The sequence below is a fragment of the Malaclemys terrapin genome, chromosome 20, assembly GCF_027887155.1.
Source record: "Malaclemys terrapin pileata isolate rMalTer1 chromosome 20, rMalTer1.hap1, whole genome shotgun sequence".
NCBI lineage: Eukaryota > Metazoa > Chordata > Testudines > Emydidae > Malaclemys > Malaclemys terrapin.
In genome coordinates, this window is record NC_071524.1 from 7,961,850 (window position 1) to 7,973,979 (window position 12,130).

General features: G+C 43.8%; 1 protein-coding gene across 5 annotated transcripts in view; it reads left to right on the forward strand.

Annotated features, from left to right (window-relative positions):
• LOC128826379 (butyrophilin subfamily 3 member A3-like) overlaps positions 1-12,130 on the forward strand; it is a 97,649-nt gene that overhangs the window by 61,141 nt on the left and 24,378 nt on the right. For all 5 annotated transcript variants that reach the window (XM_054009632.1, XM_054009629.1, XM_054009630.1 and 2 more), the window contains one exon: positions 8,502-8,522. In XM_054009632.1, the coding sequence (XP_053865607.1) occupies positions 8,502-8,522 (21 nt within the window). The remainder of the gene's footprint in view (positions 1-8,501; positions 8,523-12,130) is intronic.

Here is a 12,130-nt window from a genome sequence, read left to right on the forward strand (position 1 = left end):
GCTAGATGGACTATTGGTCTGACCCAGTATGGCCATTCTTCTGTTCTTAACTGGAGTTATTTATATTGAGGTCAACTGGGTTGTACAAGGAGTAAGGCAGGGGAGAATTATACATAAACATCAAAATCAATGGGATTATTCATGTTCTTAAAGTTTAGCCTGTGCTTAAATACCTTGCTGAAATTGGGGTCCTCAGTCTAAACACCCTCGAACTTTGATTGGACAGGGAGTGCAAAAGCATTAAATGTATTTAAACAATACTGGAAAGTACATATAAAAATCCATGTTAAAAGGAAGTTATTTAGGTTGCAAAGTCAAACTGTTGAAAGTTAGACAATGCCAGATATACAGTTGCCTAGGGTTACCATATTTGAACATTCAAAAAAGAGGACACTCCGTGGTTGGGAGGAGGGAGTGTAACCTTCACTGTTGCAGCTGCCCTCCCAGATTTTAGATATTTAATTAGGGTTACCATACGTCCTTTTTTCCCCAGATGGCGATTTAAGAACCAAAAAGCCTGACATGTACAGGAAAATACGGACGTATGGTAACCCTCCCTAAAGTTCCATGATCAGCAAGATTTGAATCCTGAATCTTCAGCACCACAGCAGACTAACTCTGTTAGCTGGCAGCAGGAGAAGGATGTTATTCCAGAGGGCCAAGTTGAGGAGAGGGGGATCAATTGGGCCATGTGGTGGGTCTGGGGTATCAATGGAGTGTAAGGCCAGCCCTGCAGCATCCCACTCATTCATGAGCTGGGACATGTGGTAGTTCCTGCCTCATATGCTGTTCCCAGAGGGAATCTGGCCACTAAGGACACATCCTGGGTCAGGGTGGGGACAGGCCTGCCCAGCTCACTCTGGCCATAGCTAGATCTGCTCTGCCTCTGACAACTCCCAGCTATACCCAGCCACCAGATGTCCTGATTTTATAGGGACAGTCCCAGTTTTGGGGTCTTTTTCTTATATAGGCTCCTATTACCCCTCACCCCCTGTCCCGATTTTTCACACTTGCTGTCTGGTCACCTTAACCCAGTGTAGGGTTTGGTGCTGCCACTTTGGCAGCAGTATGATTCTGGCCTTAAAATGTATCTGTTTAGTAATTATTTTGGGGTCTGGCAATATTTTCCTGAAGAACAAATATGAGAGAAAAGGAAATGGGGATTTTTGACAATTTTGTTACATGTTTGAATTTTTAATAATAATATGAGATGTCAAATATCAAGCTCACATGGAATTTGTTTAGTCAAAGAATACAGAAAGGAGGGTTTTATTCAGTACTCATCCAGTCTGAAAACTGGAGAAGTGACTGTAGCACAGTTTGCTCCTCGCTAAATCCCCAAACCCATTTTCATATATCCTGTTCAGGACAAAAAATTCCTTTCCCAAAACTAATTTAACTGTGTGTTATGGTCCTGATATCCCAATTTATGCAACCAATAAGCTAAAGACTGACCCATTGTTGTATATGTTCAAGGTGTAGAGGTATACCTACTGTGACAACCGCTATTCTGAAGTTTTCCTGAATTTTTGTCACTTAAAATCCAAAATCTTGGACTAGCTTCTGAGATCAGTTACATAAATTCAGATATGGAGTTATTCCACTGACTGCAAAGTCTTTTTTTCTGGATTCACAAAATTCAAATTGATTGAAGATTCTGTCTCTTGCCTACAACTATAAAAACCTTACTCATTTAGATAAAATAAAGGGCTCATTTTTTTAGTGTTTATTTCAGAAAACTGCTGTGCAGATAATTCTGTGGGACTTCCTCTATATTTAAAATTGTCTAACACAGAGCACAATTTGACCTACTTTTTTGTATTTTGAATGCTTTTTTTCTGATTATGTATGGAATTGTTCAGTAATATATCTAGCTAGTCAACCTTTATTATTAGTTTTCCCAATTTAAAAACAAAAAGTAATGTATGAAAGATATTGTTCTTTCTCAGGCCAAAGCCTTGATGAAAACAGTAAGTTAGCATTGAATTCTGAATACTTACCCTCCCCCAGCACAAAGGATTGAAGAGTCAATTATTTTGAAATAAAAGCCTCTTGAAAACCTGATACATACACATGGCCATGAGTCATGCCTGCCTCCAAAATTGCAAGCGTGTCAGGATTTAAAAGCAGTGGAATTGCTATTGTTCCACTGCATGGGAAGGAAGGCAAGTTATGTAATGACTAAGGCCCAGGTTCACAAAGGTATTTAGGTGCTTAGATCCCATTGATTTCGGTGAGAGTTGGGTGCCTAAAACCCTTTCTGAACCTGGGCCTAGATTAACATATTTATAAATATTAAGGCCAAAACGGACCATTAGACCATATAGTCTCATCTCCCGTATAACACAGGCCATAGAATTTGATCCAGTTACCCCTGTATTGAGTCCAGCAACTTGTGTTTGGCTAAAGCATCTTCCAGATGATTGACATGGTCTTTTCTGTCCTTATGTCCATGAGTCTATGAGAAAGGCTTCTATTCTTGATCTGAAGACATCAAGGGATGAATAATCCACACTTATGTTGGGAATTTGGTCTAACAGTTAATCACCCTCATGTTAAGAAATGTGTGCCTTATTTCTAATTTGAATTTTTCTGCCTTTAAATTCCAACCACAGGTGCTTGTTATGCCTTTCTCTGCTAGATTAAAGACCCCTTTGTTGCAACATGGCCTAGTATATCTCTGTATAAGGTGACCAAATGTCCTGATTTTATAGGGACAGTCCCAATATTTGGGACTTTTTCTTATATAAGCACCTATTACCCCCAGCCCTGTCCTGATTTTTCACACTTGCCATGGGGTCAACTCTGTCAGTGACTGGGACATGGGTTGTCGTGCCTAGTGATTGGAGCAGGCGTCACGCCCAGTGGTTGGAGCTGACATCAGTAGCTAGGAATCTGAGTCAAGGGTCAGAACTGGAGTCAGAGGTCAGGTGCCAGAGCCAAGGGTCACAGCTGGAATCAGGAGCTAGGAGTCAGAGTCTTGGGTCAGAACATGAAGACAGACCTCTTGTCTGATGCCTTTACTTGGGCTGAGGGATTTCACAATCCAACTGTGCACTTACAGAGTTCCACCAAGATTGTGAGCGCTGAGTTAGATCCAAAAGGAGACTTAGACTCCGCATTGCAGTGCTTTACTTTAAGTACCCTGCTGCCTAGTGCAATCCACAGTCATAACATAAGTGCTCAGACTCCTTGTACAATGCACAGAGAGAGGCGGGTGCCTAAAAAGGGATTCACGAAGTCAACATGCTGTGCTGCCTAAAGCAACCAGTAGGAATTGCTGAGGAAACATGTATGGCCTAAGCTTAACCCTCAAAGGGAAGTGGGTACTTAAGTCAGATCAACTGCAGAAAGGATCCCTTTTTACTATTGAGATATATCAGTAGTTAGAGCATTCACCCAGGATGTGAGAGATGTGGGTTCAAATCCCAATTCCATCTCACGTGGAGCAGTGATTTTACCCCATGTCTCCTTCCTCCCCTGAGCACTGGAGCATTCTGTTATGAGGGGCCTCTGAGGCTATGGCTACACTGGCACTTTACAGCGCCGCAACTTTCTCGCTCAGGGGTGTGAAAAAACACCCCCCTGAGCGCAGCGCTGTAAAGAGCCAGTGTAAACAGTGCCCCAGCACTGTTGAGGTGGACTATCTGCAGCCCTGAGAGAGCTCTCTCCCAGCGCTAGCGCGCGACCACAGCACTCCCGCGGCAGCGCTTTGGAGTTTCGAGTGTAGCCACGGCCTTAGTGTCTACTATTAAAGGTTTTCCACTTTGTATGAAGTACTTAGTCATTGGATCAGGGACCGGAAATCAGGTCACCCACTTCCCAGGTCAGTGCCCCAACCACTGGGCTCTAGAGTCTCACTCACTCCTTGCTGCAGTGACTATTCAACTATTTCATATAAAGTCACACAGGTTGAAGAGGAGAGATTGAGATAAGAGCCCCCCACATAATACCCTGTAGCCCAGTGGTTCAGGCATTTACCTGGGAGGTGGAAGACCTATGATCAAATCCCTGCTCCAAATGGGGTACTGTGGGATTTAAACCCAGATGTCCCATGTCTTGGGTGAGTGCGCTAAGTACTCCTGCGGGGCCTGATCTGGTAGGCCTGGTCTTGGACAACCTCTGAGATGGCCTAGCTGCTCTGGCCCCCCGGGAAAGATAGTGGGGGATCCCCTACCTTGAGCATCCTGCTAGGGCTTTGGTTTGAACTAGGCAACAGGCAACTGGTCTTAAGCTGCTTTGCACAGGCTCACCGGCCAAATATTAGGCACCTAGAGGCATAGGCGCCGACTCTGTGGCTCCTCCCAGTGCTTCCTGCCACCTAACAGCTGTTTGGTGGTGCTTTGAACTTTCCGGGAGGGAGGAGGAGGAGCAGAGATGCAGCAGAGCGCTCAGTGGAGGAGGCAGAGAAGAGGCAGGGCAGGGGCAGGGACTTGGGGGAAGGGGGTGGAATGGGGGCGGGGCGAGAAGAGGTGGGAAAGAGTGGGGGAGGGGTCAGGCACCCACCAGGCAAAGGGGAAGTTGGCGCCTATGCCTACAGATTTAGGCACAGGGCGTCAAATTATTTGTATGTGTGTGTGCTGGGGGTGGGGAGGGGGGAGTTGTGACAGCATACAGAATATTGTATGTGATTATATTATATTGTGGAAGTCCAGGGAGGGCAAAAAGTAAAAGACAGACTGGGGCATAAAGACCTACAAAACCTGGGCAGGGGCAAACCAAAGACTTGGGGGGCACAATTGCCCCTTTACGCCATAGCAAATGATGCCTCTGGTTAGACAGCAACTGAGTAGAGGTTTTGAGGATCCAAATCTTGAACTGAGGTATCTAAAGGGGCAGATAGGCACCTAAATCCCTTTGTGGACCTAGCTTCTGGGCTTGTTTTTCAACCTCTTTGGGGAGAACCTGAGAGCAAAGAAGAACCACAGGTATAGGCAAAGAGAATTTCTTAACCACAGTTGACTTTACTCTTAAAGGAGGCCTTAGAGTTACAGACTTTTGAAAAATAACAAACACCTGAAATTCAATCCTCAGAACAGTCCTCACTACCCTGGGAGTCCTGGGTTTGGGCAGCATCCCTAAGGGAGTCCACATACTTCCTGCCTCCACTCTCTTCAGCTAGGTGTTCTGTTCCTGACTACAAAAAAGCCCCTGGACTTAGAGACCATTCCTCTTTTAAAACAGCCTCTGACACCTTTTTTCTGCCTCTGCACTTCCTCCAGGGACTTTCCAGGCTCCACCCCTTATAAGCAGAGTAATTTAAAGTCACTGGGCTTGCTTCCAGCAGAACCATTGTCCCACTGGGATAAAGCCCTTCAACCCTGATGGTTACTGCTTGCTCTGTCACAGCTTTCCAGATATAGTGTGTCCACTATGTGTTAAATCTCTGATACAGAAGAGATACTCTAACCCAAAATTAATACAATCATAAATGGCCTTCACAAAACAAAGTGGAGTTCATCAGTTGACAAAGACATTCAAAGTAGAGCTGGCTGGGAATTTGTACAAATCATTTTTTTCATAGAAGGATGCCAATTTGTTGAAACTGAAACTGTTCATGAAACAGGTTTGTATTCAATGACTCTCCAGGCTTGAAAAAAAGTTGAAAAACAGTTTCAAAGTTGTCACAACATTCTGACATTTTCAAGATTTTGACTTTTTGGTTTGTGAATATTTTTGAGATTTTGACTTTTTGTCCCCATTTGAGGTGGGGAAAAGACAAACTCTTGAAAGTATTCCAGGGATGGAAAATCTATTTTCCACCCAACTCTCATTCAAAGTCCTGGATTGATATGTGAAGGCTAACTCTTTGAACGTTCTAGCCACATCTTAAACCCTTGCATAATAACACATCCACACATAACTCTTGAGTAGGTTCCCTATATAAAGACTGTCTAGTTAGTTACCAAATTTCCTCAGATCATATTATGAGTATGAAGAGACAGCACAAGAAGCATTTTGCCACTGTCCCTCCTCAGCACCGGAAGCCTCCACTCTTGGGCTACATTCAATACGAAATGTCATAGTTGCAATGCAGCCAACCGGTACAACAAACTGTAAAGGAATATCGAGGAGTCCGGTGGCATGTTAAAGACTAACAGATTTATTTGGGCATAAACTATCGTGGGTAAAAAAATCCCACTTCTTCAGATGTATGGAGTGAAAATTACAGATACGGGCATAGATATACTGGCATATGAAGAGAAGGGAGTTACCTTACAAGTGGAGAACCAGTGTTGACGAGGCCAATTCAGTAAGGGTGGATGTGGTCCACTCCCAATAATTGATGAGGAGGTATCAATGCCAAGAGAGGGAAAATTGCTTTTGTAGTGAGCCAGCCAGTCCCTATTCCAGCCCAAATTAATGGTGTTAAGTTTGCAAATGAATTGTAGCTCTGCAGTTTCTCTTTGAAGTCTGTTTTTGAAGTTTTTTTGTTGAAGGATGGCTACTTTTAAATCTACAAAAAAAAACCTTCACCATTTGTGAGTGAAGCAGTATTAAAACCTGATTTTGTTTGTGTACAGACAAACATAACATGACATAGGGTGATAGTTTAAAATGATCAAGTAGGAATTAGGTACCCAACTACCAATACCTTTTAGTGGGAGTTGGGCATCTACCTTCCCTCTGTGCCTTTGAAAATGTCCCTAAATGTTTATTGTATTTAATTGCCTTTAGCTAATTCAGCCAAATTCATGCTCTTCAGGGCAATTCAAAGTACTACATAAACTTAAGAGCCTGAGTCATGTTTGTGAATGAGGCACAGATTTAAATCCTGATTTTGTTTGTGCACAAACTTAAACATAATATGGCATAGTAGACGTCATTGCAGATGACGCTAAACTGGGAGGAATAGTAGATATGCTGGAGGGTAGGGATAGGATACAGAGGAACCTAGACAAATTAGAGGATAGGGCCAAAAGAAATCTGATGAGGTTCAACAAGTTCAAGTGCAGAGTCCTGCACTTAGGATGGAAGAATCACATGCACTGCTACAAACTAGGGACCAAGTGGCTAGGCAGCAGTTCTGCAGAAAAGGACCTAGGGGTTACAGTGGACGAGAAGCTGGATATGAGTCAACAGTGTGCCCTTGTTGCCAAGAAGGCTAACGGCATTTTGGGCTGTATAAGTAGGTGCATTGCCAGCAGATCAAGGGACGTGATCATTCTTCTCTATTCAGCATTGGTGAGGCCTCATCTGGAGTACTGTGTCCAGTTTTGGGCCCCACACTACAAGAAGGATGTGGAAAAATTGGAAAGAGTCCAGCAGAGGGCAACAAAAATTATTAGGGGGCTGGCGCACATGAAACATTTCAAAATTATTGAAACAAAATATTTCAGTTGACCTGAGCTAAATATTTTGGTTTGTTTTTGGCTTTTTGTTATGTAAATATTTTCAAGATTTTGTCCCCATTGAAGTGGGAAAAATGTCAAACTCTTGAAAATATTCCAGGAATGGGAAAAATATTTTCCACCTAACTCTAATTCAAAACTCTGCACTGATATGTGAAGGGTAACTCTCTGAACTCTCAATCCACCTCCTAACCCCATACATAATAACAGCATCTGATCCACACATAATCCTTGGGTAGGTTCCCTGTATAAAATCTGCCTACTCAGGGACATAATTTCTCCAGACCCTATCATGTGTGTGGAGGACCAGCACAAGAGGCCTTTTACCACTGCCCCTCCTCAGCACCGAAAGCCTCAACTCTTGGGCTAGATTCAGTAACTGTCCCTGAGAAATGTCATAGTTGCAGTGCAGCCACCTGGTACAAAGAACTGTAAAGGAATATATTGATTTAGGGGGTCTGTGTGACAGATACAATGTGGGGTAGCTGGCTCTAAGACCCCTTCAGCAGTCTCTAGCACAGAGGTTACGTTGCTTCAGGGCAGATGGGGCCATGGTTGGGGCATTCCTATAATCTGGCTATTCTCATATAGTGCAGCCATACATAGCAGCTGTTAAAGTCAAAGTGCAACTTAGAGCAACCCTCAATGCTGCTCTAACTTTCATCAGCCCTGAACCAGCAGCCCTGGAATAGGTGGGGGTATAAGCGAGTTTAGACTCTTTTAATCTTTTGCCCATCTTGGCATTGGTGCAGGCTGAAGTAATAAATTTCACACTCATCAGGGTTATTCAAATTACTACACAAATTTAAGAGGCCAAGTTATTTTTGTGAGTGAGGCACAGATTTAAATCTTGATTTTGTTTGTGTACAAACTTAATTATACCATGAAATAGTAAAGGTGATATTTTAAAGGGCATAAGTAGGAGATAGGCACCCAACTTCCAATTTCTTTCAATGGGATTGAGGCACTGAACTTTGTGCCTTTGAAAATCTCCCTCTAATTTTTATTGTATTTAATTGTCCTCAACTAATTTGGTCAATTCCAGATGGTGTTAGACCTGATTTTGTATTTTCATTTAATCCATTATCAGAGTATTTTGTAACATCTCTAGATGATTTAGTCTGATTAAAGATTTGTTGATTTTTGCAGGACCACTCCTGGAGGAACATGGTAAGTGTCTATTGTGTCTTAAAAGCTGAGAAGAGCTCTACAACCAGAGGCATATTGATGTTGCTGTTACTTGAGAAATGTTTTCAGTCTTTATCTTTTGTTACAATGTGTCTGACAAAGTCACAAACTACTACACAAGGAAGATACATTTTAAGACTCCATCTCCTGAGATGCTGTGTTCTCCTCCTGGGAAATCCCACTGATTTCCCACACATCACAGTGCTGAGTGTTTTGTGCCATTTATACTCACCTTACCACATGAGCTGGTTGAAAAGTCAAGGACTTTTTCCCCTCCAAAAAAAAAAAAAAAAAAAAAAAATTAATCAAAATAAAACATTCAATTCCAATCTCAATGAACATCTTCATTTTGGTTTAAAATTTCCCGACAAAAACAACAAAAGCCCCCCAAAATGTTATTTTCCTAAAAAAAAAAAAATCTTTTCAGTGAAAAAGCAGGAAAAATATGGTTAAAAACTTTTTTTTAGCAGTTCTAACATGAGTAAGAACAACAGGATTTCACCCTTAATTTATTTAGTTTTCCAGAATAAAAATGTGTATGTTTCAGTATTTGCTTTCCTTTTCATAGATTTTCAGGGAGGGCAGTGATAAGTCTGTGCTGATTTTTCATCAGTTTCACTCACACTTAAATTGTCAAAAATAGAAATTTACATACTGAACTATTCCCCTCCTGTCATTACAGTGGGTGCGTTTAAAAATTAATTCTCATTTTAGCAATGTTCCCTATACTTGTAGAAGTTAGGGAAGCTAAAACCGCTAGAGTTTCTGAAAGACCATAAGGTGTCAAACACTGGGAAAGAGAAGGAAGCAGTGTCTTGTGTTTGTGTGCGTGTGTGTGTTTGATAACACATAATAACATAAGAACAGCCATACTGGGTTAGACCAATGGTCCATCTAGCCCAGTATCCTGTCTCTGACAGTGGCCAGTGCCAGGTACTTCAGAGGGAATGAACAGAACAGACCATCAAGTGATCCATCTCCCATCATCCACTCCCTGCTTCGGTCAGTCAGAGTATATCACTTCCACCGCTTTCCCCATATCCACAGAGCCAGGTATCTCATAGAAGGCAATCAGGTTGGTCAGGCATGACTTGCCCTTGGTGAATCCATGTTGATTGTTCCTCATCACCTTCCTCTCCTCCAAGTGCTTCAAAATGGGTTCCCTGACGACGTGTTCCATGATTTTTCCAGGGACTGAGGTGAGGCTAACTAGATATAGATGGACACTATATTTGCCTTTTTTCCAGTCATCCGAAACCACCTCTGATCATCATAAGTTTTCCAAGTTCATGTCCAATGGCTCGGCAATCACATATGCCAACTCTGTCAGCACCCTTGGATGCATTGCATCCAGCCACATGGACTTGTGCATGTCTAGTTTTTCTAAATAGTCCTTAATCTGTTCTTTCACCACTGAGGGCTGCTCACCTGCTCCCCATACTGTGCTACCAGTGCAGCAGTCTTGGATCTGACCTTGTCTGTGAAGATAGAGGCAAAAAAAGCATTGAGTATTTCAGCTTTTCCTACAGCTGTCACTAGGTTGCCTCCCCCATTCTGTAAGGGTCCCACACTTTCCCTGACCTCCTTCTTGTTGCTAATATACCTGTAGAAACCCTCCTTGTTACTGTTACCAGCTTTGCCCATTGCTCTGGGGTATTCTCATTTATTAGGGTTACTCTTCTGGGGTGGGGGGAATTCTGTACTTCTATCAATGTACTGCTTGTGTCACTTGTGTTCTCAAAAGGAGCTCTACTTCTCCCTGCTGCAAGTTCCCTCCCAATGGGGCTATCCTGCAGGACCTAGATGGGTTCTTCCAGCCCCAGAATGAGACAAACACACACACACACACACACACACACATTAACAGAGCACAGCTGAGAGGACCAGGTTAATCAGCACTCCCAAGCTGACCCTTTATATGTCCCTGGACTCAGTAGGCTGGGTCGAGCAGCACTTCCAAGCCATCACCCTCATATGGCATTGGACTCAACAGGCTGGGTTGAGCAGCACCTCCAAGCTCTCACCCTCATATGCCACATGCACTGCACCGGAATAGAGTATGCCTGAGCAGGTTGGGTTGAACAGCACTTTCAAGCTGCCACCCTCATATGCCCCTGGACTCAGCATAGTTTAGAAAACTATAACTAATCACACAAGTCAGGGTCAGAAGACTATACTGAGAGAGAGAGATGGGTTCTCACCTCTTCATGAAGTTTGAATCAATTGAGGGTCCTAGGTGGTTGTGGTAGCTGAGGGTCTGAAGTGCTAGAGACAGGCAGAGCCCCCAACATGATCAGTCAGGAGAAGATGAAGCCCCAATGGAACTTATGCAGAGTTTGGATCCACGCATCAGAATACTTACTTGAGCATGGGTAGGATTTTTTGTAGAGAAAAAACAATGGTTCAAGGGAGAACACTACATTTGTTTATGTGTAAACAAGGGAGAATACAAAAGTTGTTTTGTTCAGGCTAGACCATGGGAGCTTATCATTCCTGGTTTTGGGTGGTGTTTCTTGGAGGGACCTCACAATGCATTTAAGGAGCTTCACTATTTTGGATACCAATAAAGGATTTATTACTTGAATTTGTATGATAATTATTGAGCTGGGGTGTGCAGGCGTGGGTTCATTAACATCTGGACCAGAGATACCCCATCATGAAGTACTTCCCTGCTTATTTGATCCCAGAGTTCCGTCATCTTCAGGACACAGCCCTCCAGATGTGCCCCATTCCGTTCTCCAACCCCCTCTTCACGGGGACCAACAGTCCTCAGTCCTTCCACTTGCCTCATTGGCAAATAACAGTCTTACGTCTAGCCACTTTCCACAGTAACAAGCTACAGTCGATACTGGCCACTCCCCTCCATGGCAAGTGGGGGAAAGGGAGGTGGGGAGACCCAGGCTGGTCCACTACTCCGGGTCCCGACCCAAGGACCTCTACGCGGCAGCCACATGCTGCATCTCCCTTCTACCCCTGCCGTCCATTTCCCTGGGCCACTTCCTCGTAGCCCTAGCTCCTTCTTTGCCCCATATCAGGGTTTCAGTCTGTCAGCCAGTCAGGCTAGAGCTCCCTCTCACTCCACTGACCCTGTCCAGCACTGCTCTATTTGAGGTGCTCCCTCCAGACACCAGTCCTTCTCCCTTGCACTCCATGGAGACACTGCCCTCTGCTCTGCTGAGCAGCTCATTTTATATGGCCCTCACTGGCCCGGATCGGCTACTCCAACAAGCCTCCTCCTTATTGGCTGGCTCAGTAAGCCCTCTTCTCATTGGTTGGGGTTCTGCGCAGCTTCTCTGAGGGCTGCTTTAACCCCCCTGTCACCTGTGTGGGGCAGCTGCCCCACCACAGTGAACAATTTCACTTCCAGAGAAGCAGGCTGTGGGCTGAAACTAAGAACTGTGGATGTATTTGTCAGAGAGTCACAGTCTCAGTGCTCTGAAACCACTCTGAATGAAAGGTTTCAGAGTAGCAGCCGTGTTAGTCTGTATCCGCAAAAAAACCAGAAGTACTTGTGGCACCTTAGAGACTAACAAATTTATTTGAGCATAAGCTTTCATGGGCTACAGCCCACTTATTCGGATGCACAGAAT